Genomic DNA, 23172 nt, shown 5'->3' with positions numbered 1-23172 from the left:
TAAATGAAGTTCAAGGATAATCTTTGCATGCTATTAAGGTGCTATCTTTTATAACCTATCCACTTTGGTAATGATGAATGGTTTGATATCCAAATCAATCAAGGACTGGGACAAGGCAAGATTGACATCTATCACTTTTGGTTGGTATTCTCATAATTGAACCACTATCAACTAAAATTAGACATTAAGTAAACTATCACAAATCTGAAGCATAACTCTTACAGTTACTTGAACATATGAAGAAGCTCCTGGAAAGTTTTTATTCTATTAGAGACACGAGTCGGTAAAGTACATCGGCGTGAAAATCAACAAACACTAGGATAATCTTTATAGAGCAAACTATCACCCAATCATAACTAATATCAACCAAGATTTGGTCAGATGGAGCCTTTATACGCCTTGTGGGTAGGATCAATTTTATTAAAGTGGATGTCCTATCTCTCATCATTTATTTTTTCTAATCTCTCCACATAAGAATAACAAATGGAACTTTACAGGCTCTACTGAAAAGATATATCAAGGTTGGGGGAAGGACCATGATTTAAAGGTCAATCTTGGCCAAACCCATGCCAGCAGGGGGGGCTAGATCACTCTTTCTTTCAAAAATATTAGAGGGCTACTCAATCAGTCCATTACTATTCTGACATCTCCCTCTAAACACCAAGGGGTAAATTTATCAAGCTGCGGGTTTAAAAAAAGGGCGATGTTGCCTATAGCAGCCAATCAGAGTCTAGATATCATTCATTTAGTACAGTCTACAAAATGGCAGCTAGAATCTGATTGGTTGCTATAGGCATCATCTCCACTTTTTCAAACTCGCAACTTGATAAATTTACCCCCAAGTGTTGGATCAATATAGAGAACGTTCTCCTCTCCTCGGGTATTTTGGAGGTTCTACAAGCTCCCACTGCAGCGTGTACTGTTGAGATTGGGAACCAGTGAATGGAAGCCTACATCTGTCAAAATATTCTTCCCCCGAGTCACCACCATCTGTTTCCTTCAGGAACTAGTAAAATGTTTTATTCACCCAGGATGGGAGCTGGAGATTACCATATACTGGGAACATTTAGATTAGCCTTATCTACTGAACTAGAACATAAGTACCAATTAGCTCACTCATTCTTTTTATAATGTGCTCTAAATCCACCATTTTATCCAATCCAAACTGCTTAAAGTGATGGTACACCTTTTGAAAGCCATGGCACTTACAATTGCAAAGGCGGTGATAGATTACAGATATATATGTGTAAAGGCCCGGGCTATAGGGTACATTCAAAAAATACCTGGTGCGCATGCCCAAAAACTAAAATATATCGGCACAAAATACTCACAGAATAATCACATGGACTGGTCTATTAGTCAATTGCAGGATAAATATATACTATACATATGTAATGCAGCAAGACACCAAATTACTCAGAATTGGTAGAGTAGAGAAGCACTAACAATAGAGGTTGAAAAGAATCACATCTGGTCCAGCGTCTTAATGGAATACATTACTGGCCTGACAAGTACGTTCCATCATAAATTCCATGAAGTTTGGAAAAACTGGTACTCATTTCATGGAGGGTCCTTACCAGGTAGCTCTGTGTGGCCTTAACAACTTTTTTCTGTGGCCCTCCACTTGTACCTTCTCCTCCCCCAACATTTCTGCCTTCCGCCACCCATCCATAAACCTGGTCCCCTTTTTACTTCTGGAAGGAACAGAGACATTTACTTACTTGCCCCCAGGGGCTGGGGCGCGGGGGTCAGCTGCCACCCGGTCTGGTCCCATATTGGGCTACCTTGGGCTGGGTCACTGGGGTACCTGTATTCTTTCCTTTAAAATGTCCCTAACAGGCTGCTCAGCAGAGTCTCACACACCTTGGGCAAAAAATTGCCAGCCAGCCCCTGCCTGCTCTTCCGCTTTTCATTTCTTTTTTTTGTTTGCTTTTTAACTATGCTACCCCTTATGCATGTTGTAAAATATACACCACACTCGGAGAGGTAGCATAAGTTGGATAATAAAGTTATTTTAATAAAGGGTTTTTTCTTTCTCTGTTTAATTAGAAAGAAATTGACTATCGAAATATGTCTGCAGCATATGTTTTCTTTTGCAGTGTTTGAGAAATCCGTAAACCTGAAGATTTTTTTCCAGTTGCATGTCTCATGCTGTTTATATGTAAAAGGAAAATAAAGAGAGCAAAAAGAAAGATAAATGCTTTTTAATTGTATATGAATGGCTACACATGGGACTATGGGCCTGATGCTGAGTTGGATGCAGTTGGTTGTGTGTAGTTTACGCTCAAAAGAGCCACTTGTAAAAAATAGCGTATTTACAACCATACGTTGAGTCTTAGGCATCCGAAGCTCTGTCCAGCTCTGCACCTGTAGCATATCCACAAGGTATACATCAAGCATACATAAGCCCACAACACAACTAGGTCCTATGTTCACAAAAAGGTTTGTTAACATTTGTTTTGATAGCAAAAAACACATTAATTATTAGGCTCAATATAGTACAGCACATGCACCAATGAAAATAGCAAACAAAATAATTTTGTAAAATAAATATGTCCACAATATCCTGTAATATATGCACAAAGAATGAAAAGCACCTATCAGCTTCAGAGGTAAGCTCACAATTAGCCAATCAATAGCTTGGTCTGCCTCAGCGACATTTGCGTGAACACGCTCTTGCTGTATTTGGGCTACATTAAACCACCCCTTCCCTCCATCGTCCCAGTCACAAGCTATCACAAGTGTAGTTACTACAACTCTGCTTACACCAATATACAGAGGCTTGTTTTGTGGGCATGCACAGTACAACTATGCAGATTTTATGTTACGCAAACAGGCATGTATACAGCTCAGTATCAGACCCAAGGTGTGTGATCCAAGTTTTCATATGAGATGTTATCTATCCTGTGCAACCAAATAAGATTTTTTTACAAATTCTGACTAATAGTGGTATGATACTATTTTGATTTTATTTGCTTGTATGTTTAAGCTATAATAGCATTTTTGGAATACCATTGTATTATGTTAGCTTGTTAATTAACTATTATTCATGCACCTTGTTTTTTAATCTGTGTACAATTCTAGCAAAGTACTTGGTTCTTGTTTGACTGGATAGCCCATGTAAATAATCAATATGTATGTATATACAGTGTAGCTACACAGCCAAGTAGGAAGTGTCTTTAGTAGGCTATGTGGGTAAGATAGATGCTGTGTGTTGAATAATGTGGCCACACCTCTATGCAGGAGAGGGGTGTGGTCCAAGGTCTAACAAAATCTGAGGATTTGCAAAGAGGTCAGTAGAGGTACTTCTCCCACTTACTACTGCAGACTGAAAGAAGAAGTCTCCGTACCCAGCCAGGTAAATTATATTAGTTATTTCTGGGAAACATACAGTTAAAATGTAGAAAAAAGTTTCCTATTTCAGCTACTTGTATGTATTTTCATCATTTTGAACAGAAATTTCTGGAGTTGAGCAGAATTGTTTTATTTTAGAAGAGGCAGCTTGTATACTAATCTTATTACTGATTAGGTGACCATACTGTACATTATATACAAAGGAGTTTAATTACCAACATTTGAAACGACTGAAGGAATCAGTGTGTAAACTATTGTTTTATATCTGTAATACACAGGTTACTATATATATATATATATATATATATATATATATATACACATATTTATAGATGTACACATACATACATACATATTTATATATGTATATATATATATATATATATATATATATATATATATACACACATGTATATTTATATATATATATATATATGCATGTATAATTATATGTGTATATATATATATATATATATATATATATATATATAAATATATATAATACATATATATATAAACACATATATACATATTTATATAAACACATATATATATATATATATATATATATATATATACACATATACACTCACAATCGTTACTTATATAAACTGTAAAATGTGGAAAATGGCAAAATATTTACCCATCTCCGTTGTTTTCTTACAAATGTTTTTACTATCAAAAAATTTGCTGACAATTTAACAGCTTCCTGAAATTATTATATAGACATCAATGGCTTCAGAGTTATTTTATAGATAATTAACTGTTACACCAGAAGAAAAGGAACCTATCATTTCCAGCTATAATGGAACTGCAATCCTGACTATGTCCTACCCAGCACAACTGGAAAGTTACAGGTTTGGTAAAACCGCTGAGAATTGCCTGACTTTTACACTGTCTAGGATCCAATAACTCCTGCTACCTCTAGTTTTAATATTGGACTCATTTTAGCATAATATTCATGTGTCAGTAAATGCCTACATTCATGGCTCGGTAAAAATAAAAAGTATTGTTGTATTGTACTGTCAGTATAAATTATCTTCAATTGCTTTCAGTATATTAACTGAGTCAGTGGTTTAACAAACTGAAGGTTATAAACTGTCCTTTTCTATGTGTGCACAAGCTGTGATTTGGACAGCAAACTAGATTGTTTAAGACCTATATGGCCACAAATCGCCATGTTTATGGGCACAAAAACGCTGCCTATTTCATACCTTCAGCTATGTTATAAGAAATCATAATTAATAGTACAGATCCCAGCCTTAACCTTTGAACTCTGAGTTGTCCAGTACTATTCATATTAGTAATGAGGGTTCATCCTTCACAAGCCAGAAACCAGCCTGTTTTGTCATGCTAATGACTGTTCACTCTCAGTAGAGAGGGTTGGGCTAAAATATAGTACTACTGGGAATTAATGGGAGCAGATTGCTTTTGACAGGTTCGGGTTTGTTACATTTATACATTGCTAAAAAAAAATATTGTACATTGCTAAAAAAAAATATTATTATGTGTTAAATATAACTGCAATTTAGGCACAATTTCCAAACATTGTTTTGTATATTTTCTTTTTTAAAGAAATAATGGAATATATTTAGCGTTGTTCCAATCATTCCTATAGAAGAGGTAAAATGAAATAGATGTCAGCATCAACATTGAAAAATATGAGAGTCCACTAAACCCTGTGACAACTTTATGAGTTTTGCTGCTTCTTGATCATTTCAGCTAGACATACTGGAGTTCATTTGAGGAGGAGCAATTGTTTGCAAAGGCTGACAGCACAATACGGAGTAAATGTAGTGGTGCATCTAGTTTTATGACGCAGTGCAGAAAGTAAACTTCCTTTTTCAGAGATAGACTATTGAATCAAGATAAAGGACCTCATTTAGAGTCGGACGCAAAGTCCGTTTTAGGCGCATCTAACCAAAAAACACTACCACGCATGTGCAGAAAGCCCCAAATCCGCCTGCATCTTGGACGCAATTAACACTTGCGACAGCTTGCGACTCACTACGTGAGAATGGGAGGAATGCGTAATTGTGAAGGCGTGACCATGTAAATACATCCTAGTCGCAGTGAGACGTAGACGGAACACACGTCAAAACAGGGCTAAAGCTGTGCGTCAGGAATTAGGTGGCGCAAGCTTTAGCTAGCTGCAGGAACTGCTCGCAGCTCGATAGGGTATTAAGAGTGGGACGCAACTGGGGTTGCTTGCCACTCGTAATACCCTACCAAGCTGCGGCACACTCCCACTCCTACACTTCTTAAACAGACTTTGCGTCCTACTCTAAATGAGGCACAAAAAGTGCAGAGGTTGCACTTCTTGGGCGTTCCTTGTTGTGTGGAGGGATCCACTGTCTTTTCCCCTGCGCAAAAAGACTTGAAAAAAGACTGTGCAGCTCAGGGCGCTGCGAGCTGTAATCCGGCTTAGAATTACCGTAATACCGGTAATACTCTTAACGCCGCGTTACTTTTGCAAGTATCTCGGACAATTGAATATGCCCCTAAGAGAGTACAGAGAACATTTGATACATAGGGAAACAATAACAATTGTAACTGTCATTAGATAAAAGTACAAATGGCTTTTGTAAGGTGACCTGCATTTCTGTGTGTATAATGGTGGTGTGGCTCGGTTGTAATAAGGAGAGACAGTGGTAAGCGGAGGCACCAAACATGAGCCAATCACTGTAGAGATCTTAAAACAGTCAGCTAATGTCAACCATATCTGTCATTCGGCATTTGTCCTAACCAATCCTCATTCCTTCTCTGGCCCTAGAAAAGACTACATGGGCACTGTTGGGACCATTCATGAGCTTGGACTAGCTGTGTGAATGCTGTTCTTTTATAGTATCATGCTCGCTGCTGAAAACAGATACCGAACAGTGTTTCGCCATGTTCCCTCACAGGGGGACCTTGCACCACCAAATAGGCAGTGGAGGAGAAATGGAGATGGCAACAGCAATGACATTTGAACTGACTGGGTCCAGCGAATGCCCAGACATGGTATTTAGTAGATCTGCTAAACCACCCTTCCTTTTGTGTGATGGCACTCCTTGGCACTGCCATGTAATTTCCCACTGCTCTCACAAATTCTTAACTGTTTTATAGTTGTGAGAATACTATGTGTGAAGTAGGGCACAGAGCTAATCTATGGCACAGCCATCACTAACTGCTGCCTGCATGCACCTATGGGCCTCCTTTAGATTTGGACATCCAACTAAAGGACACAAGTGCAAGTTACGTTTAGTTTAAGGCCCTCAATTATACTTACATCCAGGCGTACGTCTGTAGTGGTCAGCTGTGTGGGAATTGTTTTAAAGCATGTTTTGTCTCGAGTAATGGCTTACTCATTCAATGATATAACAAATATACAGTTTAATTTACTTTTATTTGCTGTCATTTGTGTTTCTATCTTTATTTTATCAAGCTTATGAATTATCCGTATTATATTTATTTTTTCATCTATTACTTTAATTCATATCTGTACTTACATTCTATCTACCTCCCTTTACTATAAACTTCCCATTTACCCAAACCTTCTTTATTAGATATAGCTTATCTATTTTAGATCCTCACTTACATCTTTATTCATATCATTATTCCTATCATTATTACTACAGACGTTAAACTTCTTAATTTGTGCCATCATAACTCATATCTACCTAGTGCCTCATCCCTGTCTTACGTCCTTATAGTATCTATATTTATTCCCATACTTCATTCTCCTATCTTTCTTTTATTTTCATCTTTTTCCTCCCTTTTTGTTTTTTCTTCTTACACTTCTTCTTACCTATATTTATCCCTCCTACTCTCCTTGCTCCTTCACCCTTTATCCCATTTGCCCATTTCTCTTAATCATACACCTCCAACTCCTTCTACCCACCATACTCCTACACCACTTCACTGTCTCCCTGTCTGCAGCATAGTTGCATAATCTACTGCTTACATCAATTATAGGCAATCAAACTCTTCGGGGGCTGCATGTTTTTGCCCTCTAACCTTCAAAAGTACCGCACATTACCATTAATCTCAGTAATAACTTATAACGACACATTTAATCAAAGAAAGATCTACCTATCTGTAATAGCATATCAGCAGGCATTTTAAACAAGTGTACAAGCTATAACAACAGAATCTTAACAATAAAGCAGGAAGGAGCAGGGGGCCGAATGTGAAGACTCGGAGGGCCACATGCATGCCCTAGGGCCATCTGGTGCCCATCACTGGTTTACATCTTGAGAGCTAAGACCTGCAGAGATGAGCTAGATAATCCCAAAGCTGCATATCAGTATATGTTTTCCATAGCAATCAAAATGAACTATTACTCCACAGGAGGCCAGATATCTCTGGATCCTCAAAACCAATGATGGGCAACAGGAGGCCTTCTGACCGTTCACCTGCACCACTGCAGCTCTTCCTGTTTTATGCCCTGTCTGTCCTTTTCTCTTATTTTTTGCTTTCTCTGGGTCCCAGCAGCTGCAGAGAGCAGATGGGCCATATAACATATTCTGCACCATGTGACCTCCTCTGCACAATGCAGAGAAGTCACATCTGAGATCAGAGGAGGAAGGAGGTGCACACTGGACCTCATGGTCTCCCTCCTTGCTTAGTGGGAAACAGCTGAGTGGCCCCTGCTTACTTTATAACAGCAAATTAAGGATTTTTCTAGGCAGGCTGTTATGCACCAGGATGCTACATGGATGTTATCTATTTTTGGTCCCAGTTATACAGGTGAACAGACATTCTTTATTATGGGGACATTAATAACAACAAGTGCAACAGGTTTACAAGATAGAAACCTCCCTGCAGAAATGTGTAGTGCCTGTTCAAGTATAACTTGCAAAGGCTGGTGGAAAATCACATTGAAATGTCAAATTTGGTTGTTATAGCTTGTAAAAAATATTTATATCTGCTTGCTTAGATTAAATGTATTGTTTTAACTTGTTACTAAGAGAAAGGGTAATGGGGCAGATGCAAAGTTTTTGGGAAAATGGAATTAAATTACTCTAAAAAAAAAAGCACAGAAAAATAGCATATTTAGACCCATATGCAGAGCCATACACAGTCTGCATGAACTGCATTTGTGTAAATCCTTCCTTCCCTTATCCCGCAGTGGTCAAAGTGGAAATTTAGAAGTGGCGGTATGGAATATGTAAGTGAATGGAATGCAATAGTTTTACTATGAAGGCAGTAGACGTGGCGGTAGGGCATACCACCATATACACCCCCACTTGGACCACTGATACAGAGCACACTGACATGTGTATTGTTTGCTATGCAACATAGGTTTTTCCACTCTTCAACTATGTTTCAGTGTCAAGAAGTCATTAAGGATATACTTGGTTATGTCTCATGACACAATGTATGAATCAGAAGCTGGCAAATATTTAATAACATGTAAGTTTTAATTACTGAATGGTCAGAAGGGAGAGAGGGATTGAGAGTCTCCAGGATTTTCAGTACATGGGTATTTCATACAAAAAACTGTGGGGGAACTTTGTAGTGAAAAAAAAAAGGAAAGGAGGGCAGTCTATTTGTTATGTGTTCAAGTTTAGAGGGCACTGTACTAAGATGGGATTCCTTATGCATTGTGTCCTGCACAGTGGTTGTGTGTGTGTTAAGCACCCCAATCTGTGCTGTGTACCCCACTCTGCACTTCTCCAGTAATGCTCTCAGTTGGAAAGCATTGCAACCTGCCAGTCAGAAGTCCCCTCTAACCACTTCCAGCATTTACTGAACAAAGAGAGCCAATGCACATCTCAGTCTCACAATACTGACACTGGAACGTGTTGCCAAAAGTACAGTGTGTGTGCCCAGCAATCAGTGCAAAGTAAGTCCGAGCAGGAAACAATAGTCCTCACTGTTAAATCAGCACTTGTATGCCAGGGGGCTCCTGAAGAAGTAGCTCACTAGTCTAGCTATACACACAGTGTAAGAGGCACTGTTAGAGCAGGAAGGTACAGAGCAGTGTGATATTTGACACTGACAAATCCAGGCAGTCGCACTATCACGCTGATGAAACTCGGCCTCCACTAATTAATACTATCTTCAATGGCCCTAAAAACCCCAAACACACATACACAAAAAAATAACCGATCCTCAATAGTTACCTGCTGTTGTGGCAGCAATGTCTGCAATCATATGCTCCTTGCAGAGCATGTGAGCTGATTCAATGTCAGTTCCTGAGAAGTGCTGGTATGTCTTACCAGCACATACTGAATATACAGAATATAACTTCTCACCCTGGGGAGAAATCATGTGGCAGGAGGTAAGAGGGGGCGTGGTGACGTCATTGCGTAACCATAGCCCCACCCCCACTATAAAATGCAGAAATTCACAGCATTGAATAGCAGGGGAGGGGCTTAATAATGCTATTAAGCCCCGCCCCTCCATTCAGTGACATGAATTTCTGCGAATCCAGGAGGTTTGCCTACTTTTCCGGGAGCTCTCCCTAAAATTCGGGACCCTCCCGGGAATTTCAGGAGAGTAGGCAAGTATGACATACCGGCCCACTTCGACCATTGCTATCCCGTCTCTCCAGGTACATGGAGCGTTAACTGAGCACAGCAGAGGAATCACTGATGGATCTGTATTGGACAAAAGTCATGCATGCTGTGGTATTTATACACCTTCTGTTGCTGACAATTTCACTGCTGTGTTAGTGCTGCATTTCCAGGTGGGTGAATATGGTGTTAAAATCATACTTGCCTGCTCTCCTAGAATTCCCGGGAGGCTCCTGAATTTCGGGAGTCCTCCCGGACTCCCAGAAGAGTAGGCAAACCTCCTAGATTCGCTGAAATGCACGGCATTTAATGCCTTAATGACTTAATTGCATCATTATACCCAGCCCCAGCTATTCAATGCCGTTATTTCATCATCTTACAGTGGGGGCGGGGTTATGGTGACGCGACAACGGCACCACGCCCCCTCCTTCGCGCTGTCACATGAAAGTTTGAAAGTTGGCATGTGTGCTTTAAATACCGCTCATGTACGCAGGGCCTATGTTAGAAAATCAGTAATATATTAAGGAGCAAACAAAATTATCCCAGAAGAAATGGGCCAAGTTGATGTTTATGAATTGGGGCCAGTCGCCAGGGAGGATTATAGATCACCTTGAATGTACATTTGTATGCAACTCCCTTGTAATGTGGCATAGACAGCAATGTTTATTAATTTTATTACAAGGATAAATACCTCCATTTCTTGCCAAAGCAGGGTATTGTATTACCATGTACACAATTGATTGAAAAAGGGATCATGTTAAATTCCCCTCATACCTTTGTTTAAAAGTCTTATTGAAACAGTGCAATGTGGCATGTTTAGAAATAACGTGAAGTATGATTTTATCTATGTTTTGGAGTAGCTATTAAGTAGATGTTGCAATATCATAAAAGAATCATAATATTATCATTAACTATTTTTAACACTGTGCCAAAATATACAGTAGAATTGTACACTCATAGGTTACATGAGATCACATACAATTAAAAAAAAGCATAAAAGCCAAAATCTTGTGAGAATTTACAAAATGATTGCAATGCAACTTGATCCGTTGATAAGCAAAAGTGCAAACTTTTCCGTTATGTCACACATCTAGGGTCATTTATAAAGGGCAACATAGTGCAGTAGTAACAATAGGGATCGCTGCATTCACAGGTGCAACTGGGCACAGGGCATCAGGGGAGATTTAGGACCTCCATATTAACAATGTCCTACTGGGAACCTGACCGTAATTATCCAGTGCAAGAAAACGCATGGAGTTCCTGTACACACACGGAACAGTTATTTTTCTAGAAGAACCTCTTAACATCCGATATACAGGAGGAGCTCTAGTAAGACAGTGTATCGCTGATTCCAATAAAACACACAGGAAGAATCTCCGTCTTACCACTCCCTCTTGAAATGTGGATAGACACCGGCCACCGAAGGGCCACCTGAATGGGCTATTGTTTACTGGACAGGATTTGCAGCCATTGTGGGGGGGTTTTGGTGGACCCTGGCTTAGGTTTGCATCAGGGCCAAGGGGCATCTATATATGCTGAAATGCACCCACTGTTACAGGCAGTGGCGTAACTAGACATTTTAGTGCCCTGGGCGAGACAGGGCACTGGCGCCCCCCATCTAAATGGGAGTGACATTTGCCAAGTGGGTGTGGCCAACCTAATGTGGGGGTGTGGCCAGCACTTTACTTAAAGAATTCTGCGGGAAAGTCTCAGTCTAATTCAGTGCCAGGTAGCTGCTGCGCCTCCTTGGGCTTGCGCCCCTGGGCGATGGCACCACCCACACATGCCTAGTTACAGCTCTGCAAAGGGGTCAGAATCTGCATTGATTTGTCAAGAAATTCAGTTTCATGATAATAATAATAATATTTGGCATGTCATCTATTATTAAGTCATAATTATTTTAATCTAGCAATTGTAACATTTAAAGCATTTACCACCCTTAGATGACTTTAATGTATTAGCTTGTATGGCCTCCTGCAACGTTTGATACATTGATTTTCTCATGTGCTTTTCAGCCATTTATTTAATTTGTAGCACCCTGCAGGGCATTCCTTATAAATGCCATTATCAGTAATAACGAATGACCCACAAATTGTAATATACATTTGGATTATTTTACATAATATTTTACATGTGGAGCCAGTCTCATGGTCGAGCTTACCGTGCTTGTTAACAGATACTTTGCAAAACCCAGATTTCGAAATATGATTACTGAACTTCATTAATAAAAAGCAGTTGAGGAGGACAGGGAAATAAGGTTATAATTATTTCTTGCAGCTGTCTATAAACATCTAAACCTAGCAGGGAGCTGAGAGATAGTACCACAATGTCAGATGAAAATCAATTAAAACCACTTTACTAACCATTAGAAAGCATAAGAAAGTCCATAATCATCTTAAGTACTTCTGATATGTCCTTAGGTGTATGCAGACTGACATTCTGGACAATGACTTGGTTGTCCACACAGTGGGCGTGGAGGTGGGGGCGGGGGGAGATATTTTTTCTTCAGCCTCTTGCCTTTCCGCAGTGGAACGCATGTGCGTTCCAATTACAGGAAGTTCGGCATTTGGAACGCAAATGCGTTCCAAATGCCGAACTTCCTGCTTTCGGTGGAACGCATATGCGTTTCACTGCACTGCTTTTGATACCGGGAATATTGCTTGTAGGGGAGCTTGTGGAACCGCGATATATCTGGGCACAGAGGTTGGTATCGGGCGGCTGCGCTCCCTTGGGCTTGCGCCCTGGGCGGTCGCACCGCCCGCACCGCCGTCGTTACGGCTCTGGTTACAGGTCAGTGCAGCAAAACTTGCATCTTCACCCAGGTTGAGCACAATATTTATCCACCCAATGTTTGAGATCATTGGGATATATATATATATATATATATATATATATATATATATTACACGGAATAAGACCTTGTTATTTGGTGGAGTATGAACTTATTAAGTTGCATTATTGCGAATGTCTCACAGTGGGAGGAGGTTCACCTGTAGTACTGTACAACATGTACCTCCTTGGCATTTTACCATAATGCACGGGAATGCAATGTTATTTAGAAACAGGAGCACAGTCAGTAAATACACTTTTGTGACATCAGACATTGAACAGAAGGAGCTGCACAAACGGGTTCACTCACAGTGAATGGACAAATGTCAATTAAAACCACTTTAATAGAGATAACGCTCACATTGTTCTTTGTATGTTGCTGATTAATTCCTCAGTGATGTCACTGGATGCTAGTGAATTGAAAGACTGCCATCTCATGGCTTATCCTGAAAAATGTCTCCTCCATTGTGCCTCATTTACGAACAGCAGTGGATGCCTTGGTTTTGCACCAGCGTGTTTGGATGGTTTGCCCAAAGCACACAAAGGTGCACGTTTACATTCTGCTCTCAGGAGACGCCTCCTTATCAACATACTGCCGGGGCTGTTTATTAATCTGCGGCGTCAACATAGATTTTCGCTTATCGCAGCAATAGAAAATCTCTTATCGCCTCAATTTAAAAAGTAAATATCACCGGAGCTAAGTGACACTCAACTGTCCAGCCATACAGGATGGCACCGGTAAGAGAAGTCACCATTCAGACCTGGTTGCATCTGGCTGGCCAGTTTATACATCCGCAGCGCAACTGGAAGCCATGATTTAGCCTTCCAGTTCCACTTTCCTCAAAATAAATAAGTAACTAATCAAATAAAAATGTAAAAAATACATGGTAGGATAAGGTGCACAGATGTTTAAACTCCCTGTCTGATTCCCCAATATTCAAAGATCTGAAAAAGAGAAATGCCTTATTTTAAATAAGGCATTTTCTCATTGAAGATCCTCTGCTATCGCCATCCTGAGGTGGTGATAGCGAAAGGAGGATTGCAGAGGTACATTTACCACCCCAAATTATTAAATAGGCTTCCCCATTTTTGGAGATTGCACAGCGGTAGCCTTTAATAAATAACACCACTTTTCAATAATTAATAAATGTGCCCCGTGGGGGTCAATGAGGCCTATTTATCAAGGCTGAAAGAATATGTTTTTATCTATCCAATTTATCAATAAAATATCACCACGGCAGCTCACCGATACTCAGCTGTCCTGGTAATACTGGCCCAGAGCAGTATGGGTAAACTTATCACTTTGCTTGGGCTTTTAGTTCCTCTTGTAAAAATAATTAATACAGTGTTTTAAAAACATATCCTTTAAATTAAAAAAAAAATAAAAAAATTCAATGATTTTCTTATGTTACCGCCATCCTGAGATGAACAGAACAAGTAACCTGGTGATACCTGTTGAATAGGCTTCAGAAGTCTGCTATAAGTTGCTACAGTGCTGATATCAACTTCAATATACCACATCAACAGTTGAATAAGCCAAACACTTCCGCTCCAACTGTAAGCTTAGTTCAGGTCGACAACACTGTGCAAAGATCTGGAGATGTTTGCATTTACCAAACCATGGTCCAGTGCACACAATCTGGGCAGCAATTTGCTTACAAATGTAAAGGTGCTTTTTCAGCTTCATGTATTTACATAAACATATTTGTTCAATAATAATGCGAACTGTCAGCGCTACTCCCTCTGAGCTGAGCATCACCGGATATGAGAAGGTTAAAGGCGTACTTAGACTTCTTCATAAAGAAACTTTTATTCAGTGAAACCTCAAAAACTGTATTCTTACCAATGACTTAAGGCTCTGATTAATGTGCAATCTGCTTATTTTAGAGGGAACATTCAATGTTATAACAAATCCCCAAATGAATTTCTGAATTACAGCTCCCATGATCCTCAAGTTCACAGTTCCTGCAGAGTATTTTTACACTTGAAGGTCACTGACAGCTGGTGGGTCAAAGGTTGCTTCTAGAAGAACGACTGTATTCCATTTTCCTTAGACTAATTGACTGAGACAGCTTTCTGCATAAAGCACATCTGTCAAAAATGGTGGAGGCCGCCATTTTGTGGGCTGAGCCCATATTTTTGGGAATGCATAACTAACAACAGCCTCAATTACCTCAGAACAGTTATGAGTTACTTTGGTCAAACAGGATGCGGCTTACCAGAAATATGGGTGCATCATTGCATGAATGTTGTTGGGTGGAGCTGGGCGATTTGGCTATTTCCTAATTTGTCCCAAATTCCAAATGGAAAATGTTGGCAGGTATGAGGATGAAGGGGAACCTGTTATTCAGTCCACATAGGATTTCCACATTCCCAATAAAACTGGAACTTGTTGCCAGTGTTGTTAATAGAAAGATAAGAGGCAGGTATGTCAGTATTTTACTGTTCACAGAAAATGTAGCCCACAAAATGGCTGCCTCATGCTGCAGTGATGTCAGTAATTACTGGTTATTTGTTAGGTGTCTGTTTCTACTGTGTGTTTAGTGATGTCACAAATTCCTACTGAATTGTTGGTATCTATTCTCATTCATGAATATTTGCTCAGTAAAGAAAATGGCTGCCTCCTTTGTGTGTTAGTAACAGATGCACGTTAATGTCTGTTTGATTGCTTGTAACAAGTAGGTTGTTAGATTCCCATAAATAAAGTGTACTTTAGAAATGTGTCTTCTGTATTACACACCTACCAAAAAATGATCTTGCACAAACACAAAAATGTAAATTAATAATTTAATTAATGTAATAAACCTTACCTAAAAGTCCCTGGGACTTGATGCAAAAATAAGGTAAGTGTACCATCCCCCGTCCATTAATGACACCCACACATATTACACCTAATTATTCTATATTATAATAATTATTTTGTGATATTCTAGGATGTCTGCAAAATGGACCCACTTTAATGGACCACCCTATTATGCGTAGGCCCCTCATGCCTGTCCCCTCTTGTCTGCCTCCCTCATACCTGTGTCTCTTATCTGCCCCTCTCCTCTCTTGTTCCTTGTATCATACAGGTTTCATGGCTGGGTCTCCAGGACTCTTGGGTCTGGTAACCACTGCCAACCTTATTGCTACACCTCTGTACAGTATACCCACAGCATTTCCCAGCACTCATATCACATACAACATCCAGTGATGTCTCACCTATCTGGAAACTACATTGGCTGTGTCATAGGTCACAAATGATCAAACATATTGATTAAAAAGTTCCAAATTATTTTGAGATACTTGGCAGCCCCTCCTTCTATTGAATCATTCCCTAAAATTTCCCAGTCTGTGGAAAGCCATAATTTACCCCTTCCATGAATTTCCTACTTCCAGTCCATCATGCACCCTGTCCAAAAAAACAGTGAGTTATAATCTTGTTGTCCGTGCATGTAATTTTTTGCCACGTAGACAATGATGGGCAGGCTGCCAGTCCCCCCTCAAAAAACGACCAGTTCAAATTCATACCAGAGCAGCCGCACTACATCTCAGCTGGTGACTGGGAAAGATGGATAGACTCCTCGCTCCATGCCAAACCCCAGTAGGCAAAAAACAGGTTAAGCAGCATTCAGTGATTCACGTCAGTCCTGAGAATCACCTTATTGGATGATCAGGAAAATGCCTTTTGCACAACACAGAAAACACCCTGAACTCTTTCAAAACCTCCCAATGTTTCCTTACTTCAGATTATCCTGACCACGAACTGAAGAGGACAGATCTTGCATTCTAGAAGTCCACAACACAAGTATCAATGTAAGCATTACCAAAACATTATTAATTGCTGACAATTGTGTTTACTAGGTGCAGAACAATAGCAATGTTTTACTTTGGCCGTGAAGAGAGAATTCAGTTTAATCTGTAATCTAATAAATAGCAAATTTAGAAGGGGAATTTTTTTAGGTTATGTGTAATGTTTGACCTTATTTTATGTTACATATGACAGACTATGTTGCAAGCACTGTACTTTAAATTACTTTGATAGCTGGCGTCCATCAACTCTACTGACAGAATATTCATTTAATCTACCACTCTCTTTCTGTTTCATCGTGTAAAATGTTTCTGTGTGGATTTTCATGCCAAGTTAAAAAATATGTATGCTATTTGCAAACTTGTATACTTTTACAGGCACTTATGTGAAATTTGACTTAAGAAATAAAAATGTATTTAGCATTGCATGTGAGCTTATTGATTGTTATAGAACCTAGAATTTTAAAGTGTGTGACATATTAGAAAACATTTCCAAGTCAGCTTTGTCAATTGAGACACAGTTTGGAAAATGTGAAAAAATTAATCCAAGAAAAGAGAATTTGAGTGGTTGTAATCCATAGAGGAGTACTTAAAAATATTCTTACAATAACCACCATTGTATGGTTTTTACTGAAAATGTAAACTTTACCTAATGAAGACTCTACTAGCTCAAAATTGTATCACTGTACATATTTCACCAAGTGTAAGCAATATCCCCCAAACTTACATTATTATTATTATTATTATTATTATTATTATTATTATTATTAATTATAATAATAATATTGTTTATTTATGAGGCACCACAAAGGGTCTGTAGTGCCATACTTAGAGCATGGGACAACAGTACAGAGTAACAGTACATGGCAAATAGGCAGTACAAAGGCAAAGTGCAATTAGTACAAATAAGGTGCAAAAAGTACAAAAATTACTAACTCAGCAGAGAGCAGGTGCACAGGCAAAAAGGTAAAAGGTGCACAGATAGTGTGAAGGGAGGGCAGGGGAAGGGGAGTGGAAAAAAAAATAGGTTGAACCTGTGCCCAATAGTGTGAGTGCCACTAACAGGATCAGGGCAAGAAAAGGAGAGACAGCGACAGGAGTTGAGTGACGAAGAACAGAAAAGAGGGGGGAGCCGGGGGCAAAGGTAAACAGGAGGAACAGGGCATGAGGATAGAGGGCCCTGCTCAAGGGAGCTTACAATCTAAAGTGAGGGGAAGACTGACAGGAGACACAGAGTGGGAAGATAGGGCGAGGGGATGAGAACTCTAAGGGGAGAGATGAACCTGAGTAAGAAGGAGCGGAGGAAGAATAAGGGGGGGAGTAAAGTATGGTAAGTGTAGAAGGATAGTAAATAGGGTTAGAGGAGGGCAGGGTTAGATAGAGGAAGGGTAGGCTAGCCTGAATAGATGGGTTTTGAGGGAGCATTTGATTTTAGGAAGGCTGGTGGAAAGCCTGATAGAATGGGGAGATCGTTCCAGAGAAGAGGGGCAGCACGGGAGAAGTCTTGAATGCGGGAATGAGAGGTGGTGACCAGATGTGAGGTGAGGTGGCGGTCATTGGAAGACCGTAGAAGACAAGAAGGAGTATGAGTGGAGATGAGGTTGGGCTGTAGGTAAGGGTGAGGCATTTAAAGAGGATTCTGAAGCGGAGGGGGAGCCAGAGTTTGAAAAAGAGGGGAGGCAGGTGAGGAAATGGCGCGAGACGAAGGTAAGTTGGACTACACTGTTTAGATGGGTGCAGTGGAGGCCAGTAAGGAGGAGGTTGCAGTAATTCTCTACATTTGCAATGGTTAAAAATGTTTAATTTTGTATTGTGTCTCTATGTTAATATTAAAATTATCAAATAACTTGAGAATACCACACTAAAAGAGTAAATAAATATAGGATTCTTTCTCACGTAATGTGTATTACTCTAAAAAATTACAGTGCATATGTCATAATAAAATATATATATACAATGCCATATAAAAAGAAAGTGTTTGTTAGTCTGGATTTCTTTGCGATTCCTTTACTTTAGTGGTAGAGTTATAACAGTTTTATAGACGCTTAATTAAATTGTGTCTGTACAAATAGGAATCCAGACCATTTGTTAACCACTTCCTGAATGGATGTGTTCTCTCATTTAGGAATGGATGTGACGTTTTGGGTTTAACAAAAAACTGACATTTTTGTATGGTGTGTGAGTCACATACTATAACTGATGTAGTTTTATTATGTATGGTAAAGGGTTGGTGTATGTATGTATGTGTGTATATATATATATATATATATATATATATATATATATATATTTAGTTTCCTTTTTTATTACTTGTTTTTTTTGTTACTGTGGGAGACCTTTTAGTGCTGTGATGGGAAAAGGAGCTTTCATCTGCAGTTCCCCGGCTCCTTCTTTCTTTATTGTCAGATTAGCTTGTTATAGCATGAAACTCTCCTTTAAAATACCTGATGATATGTTATTACTGACAGGTGTCTTTTTGTTTGATTAAAAGTATTGTCTTAATTTATTACTGAAATAAAGGGTGATGTGTGACTCATTTGAAGATTAGAGAGCCATTGTAGCCCCTGAAGTGTATAAGGCTGCTCATCCCTACTCATTAACACTGTTATAACTAGTTTTATGTAAATCTAATAATAGTTTGCATGTAAATTGCATTTAAATCTGCATAACAATACATCTAGTAGTTTCAGAGAAAGACCTGACCTGGACCTCTCTCCATATCTTAAGGAATTCCAGTGAGTGGATTTCCTGGCAGCCTTCTTGCACTGAAGTGTTCAGGCAGCTACACAACCTGAACATACCCCATGCAATGAGCGCAGTGTTCAGGTGACTGTGAGGACAGGAATTGAATCAGTCGGTTCTTGCTCACTCATTGGGCCCTTGGGCTGTCACTGCCTTTACCATCCATCTACATTGGCTCATGTAGAGGCAATTGATATAGATTCACTCTGTGGGTGGTCATAAACTGAATAATGTTTTGTAATGGTTGTCATAATATCATATGTGTACGTATTGCTAACTCTGTACAATGCTACGGGAGCTGTTGGCACTTAGTATAAATAATAAACCTTTTAATGTAAATGACATTGATATTACAAGTCATAAACAAGGCCTATGACCATATAAAAACACAAGACCATAAGTCGAGTACTTTTATATAGATCACAGAAATCTGAAGTGACTTTATATCTTCATTATATAAGGGGGTGTGGTGTTCCTTATAATGCACAAGCTTTCCAAAATAAACACTAAAATTATGGCATCATAGTTCGCTATTTATACAGAAAGTGTTTGGAGGACTTTATACATATATTAATCTAACTTACTAAGTATTATAAATTAATAATAAAAATATATAATCTAAATACTTTTAGACTGCAGGCTCCAGTGGGAGAGTGGCTAATATCAATAATTTTAATATTCTCTGGAAATGACTGTGTGATATGGTTATACAAATAAAATGATAATAAGAACTCTCTGCAAACAAAATTAACAATAGGGGGATTTGTTCTGTAGGGATTTCATACAAGTAAGTCCCAAGGCTTGCAAACCAGAACATTTTTAAAATACTATTTGGAGTAATAGCTTTTCTAACATTTCTTAAACTTCCCTGATACAGTTTTGTCTTTGTTTTCAGAAAGCAGTGTTAATACAAAGCCATGTCCTGTGAAGACAACAGCAAGGAGACCCCTTCGAATGAGTGCCCTGTGTGTTATGAGCGTCTGCAGAACCCCAGTATTTCTGAGCGAAGGTTGAGCTGTGGACATTCTTTCTGCCATGACTGCTTGGTGAAGTATCTTATGACGGCCAAAAAGGAAGGTTCTATAAAGAAGAATATTATTTGTCCTCTGTGCCGCTATGTGACGTTCCTTAGCAAGAGGGGCCTTATATTGCCACCAAAAACTGGAGAGCTCAATCAGATCTTGGAGGTTCCTTTCACTCCATCATGCCTAAGGCATTCTGCAGTTGTAGGAAACCCCAACACATTAGTTATCCCCATCTCGGAGACAACTGGGTCAAACAGTCCTCAAGACCTCTCCAGGTGTACATGTCCTGGTGATACCAACACAGGCGTAACAAGCCACACATGTGGCTCCCAAGTCTTTGTCATCAGTGACCAAGGACAACCCATGGACAGTGAAGACGTAGTCACTATCACACAAACACATCACGTGGACGCCAGGGTCAACTGCTGCCGCTCACCATCTTTAATCATGATCCTCTTGTTGATATTTCTTGTGGCTGTCTTGGCTGCAGTTCTTCCATGGATACTGTTAGTCAAAAAAACGTGAAGAAGACAATCGTGCGCCAGGAGAAAAATTGTGATTAGCACTACTGTAGTGTACACTTCTAAAACACAAATATGTTGTAGGAGGTGGTCATCATATATTGGGTGTCTTTTGCCTACTCTGGTATGAGTTACACAGCACACAAATTTCAGCACGAGTGACGGAGATAAGTGGGGCATGTCAATATGTATGGAAAGACATATCGAGTAGATCTTTTGCCTCCGACAAAACACACTGAAAATAAGAAAGAAAGTAGAAACTAAAAACAATGTGGAAGCTTACACATTCACTTCTCAGACATAAGGAATATCCTTTAAAACTTTTAAGCATGTAAACTATGACACATTTATTGTGTCATTAGGTAGTTAACTAATGATATCTACTTCTGTTGTTATTTAAAAATGAAATTCTGTTACCAATTGAATGGTATTAGACGTAATTCTACCAGCGTTTGGGACTACAGGGGATTAAAATACATATATTTTAAAATGTATATTAAAGATACATTAAATGAAGGGTTTATAAAAATATATTTTACAAATGTATATATAAAACAGACTGGCAAGCACACATTTAATACTTTTAGATTCATCAAACTACCAGAGTTATCATATCATTGTTTTACTTTTTGAAATCTGAATCTGAACTTTTATCATAATCTTGGTAAGACATTGTATATTTTTATACATGTATTTGTGCATTCATTATATAAAAGTAATATTGCATGTTTAATTAAAAGTACTCCAAGGGGGGTATTCAATTGTTCCTCCGGGCGCCGCCGGAACGAGTGCGTTAAAACTATTACCGTTTATACGGTAATTACCCGCTCAATTTCAGCTCGCAGCGCCCTGAGCAGCGAGCTGAAATTGAGCGAGTAAATTACCGTATGAACGGTAATTACGCACAATATTACCGTATAAACGGTAATAGTTTTAACGCGCTCGATCCGGCAGCGCCCGGAGGAACAATTGAATACCCCCCCAAGAGTCACAAAACATGAAGGGAAAAAAACTGTGAAAATAAATTAATTTGTACTGATTTCAGTAGTGTGTTTTAATATTTGCAGAAACTAAGTTTCCTGCAGTGCGTAGACAGCCATATCATTGACTGAACCATTAATCATACTATTCATTTACTAAGAAGCACTAGTGACAAAACTGAGCACGGTTTCAGCTTCCAAAATGTCTGCCTCCAGTGTGAGTAGGTGAACACTTTAAACCACTTATGTGAATGTATTCCTAGCAAATCGAGGCGTGCTTACCTGGATTGCTGGAAAAGGCAGAGCTGATATAATTGGACATGGGTGTTGCAGTTTTGGCTTAGGTAAATTACACAAGTGGTGGTTGATTTAATTCATGCATCAAAGAAAGGAATGTGGAAATAATTAAACAATTATATAGCTATATTAGCTGCAAACTGGTTACATTGTACATCTTTCACAACCTTGTGATTATAATCCTTTATATATATTTTAAACCTAGCAATCTTAACTTCACTCAAAATATACTGTATATTTATAGTGGATCTCCATGAGATTCCATATTGCAAAACACCTGTGTACTTCCATTATTAAAATAATGATAAATCATAGTGTGATATTCCTTTTATATGTACCTTTTTCCTAATAGTAGTATTTTAATACAAATAATAGTTTATAGTAGACTTATAGATATCAGTATGCTAATGAATTATGGCCTGATTCATTAGAGATCGGATCTTATCTTTCCTCATCTTAAATTGCGATGAGTACTTTAAGAAGAAACTGGGAAGATAAGAAATTTGCAATTCAATAAGGAATGGGCGTTCAAAGACACGCCCACCTTAAGTCTTTTAAGCAATGGAAAATAAAGCTGGGTACACACTACTCTGTTTTCGTCCAATAATCGGTTCAAACAGCCGACATACGACCGCTCGTTCAAAAGTTGGGTCAGTGTGTGCAGTGACACGATGGTCGAAAGTCTGCCCAAATAGACGATTGTCGCCTCATTTGGTTGGTCGTACCGTTTAATATTTTCGTTCCAATCTCGTTTCCGCTGTGTAGTGTGTATAAACTTCCGTCCGATCCACGACAATCCTCCCATACTTCCTGGACCTGGGGGGCGTGTGTATGTAAATTTTTGATGTCAATCCCAGTCCCACGTGGTGCGGTGATGGGGGGCGGGGCTCCAAAATGTGCGTCATTTTGGCCCCGCGGGGGCAAACGCCGCGATGCATCAGGAATCGCAGCGTTTGGGACCTAATTCTGCCCACTTCACTAGGAAGTGGGCACTTCCTAGTGAAGTGGGCAGATCCGGGAGATTGCCACACTCGCCCGGGAGTCCGGGAGACTCTCGCAAAATGCAGGAGTTTCCCGGACATTCCGGGAGAGTTGGCAAGTATGCATTACTATGTGCATGCTGACATCTATTACT

The 23172-nt window shown here is 39.3% G+C and overlaps 1 protein-coding gene across 2 annotated transcripts; it reads left to right on the top strand.

Moving 5' to 3' along the window:
* Positions 1 to 3298: 3298 nt before the first annotated feature.
* RNF222 (ring finger protein 222) lies at positions 3299 to 21800 on the top strand. 2 transcript variants are annotated; one of them, XM_075215227.1, is made up of 3 exons: positions 3312 to 3358; positions 16412 to 16478; positions 20110 to 21800. In XM_075215227.1, the coding sequence occupies exon 3, from the start codon at positions 20132 to 20134 to the stop codon at positions 20762 to 20764; it is 633 nt and encodes a 210-aa protein (XP_075071328.1). In that variant the 5' UTR covers positions 3312 to 3358; positions 16412 to 16478; positions 20110 to 20131; the 3' UTR covers positions 20765 to 21800. The 2 variants fall into 2 exon arrangements, with proteins under 2 accessions (XP_075071329.1, XP_075071328.1); XM_075215228.1 differs by lacking the exon at positions 16412 to 16478 and having other exon boundaries at positions 3299 to 3358.
* Positions 21801 to 23172: the final 1372 nt, after the last annotated feature.

This window comes from Mixophyes fleayi, chromosome 6 (genome assembly GCF_038048845.1).
Source record: "Mixophyes fleayi isolate aMixFle1 chromosome 6, aMixFle1.hap1, whole genome shotgun sequence".
Taxonomy (NCBI): domain Eukaryota; kingdom Metazoa; phylum Chordata; class Amphibia; order Anura; family Limnodynastidae; genus Mixophyes; species Mixophyes fleayi.
The sequence above is the reverse complement of the archived record's forward strand: the minus strand, read 5'-3'. Positions and strand labels throughout refer to the sequence as shown.

What these genes read in the sequence shown, in the direction of transcription:
- RNF222 (XM_075215228.1), top strand. Translation starts at nt 20,132, where the DNA reads ATGTCCTGTGAAGACAACAGCAAGGAGACCCCTTCGAATGAGTGCCCT.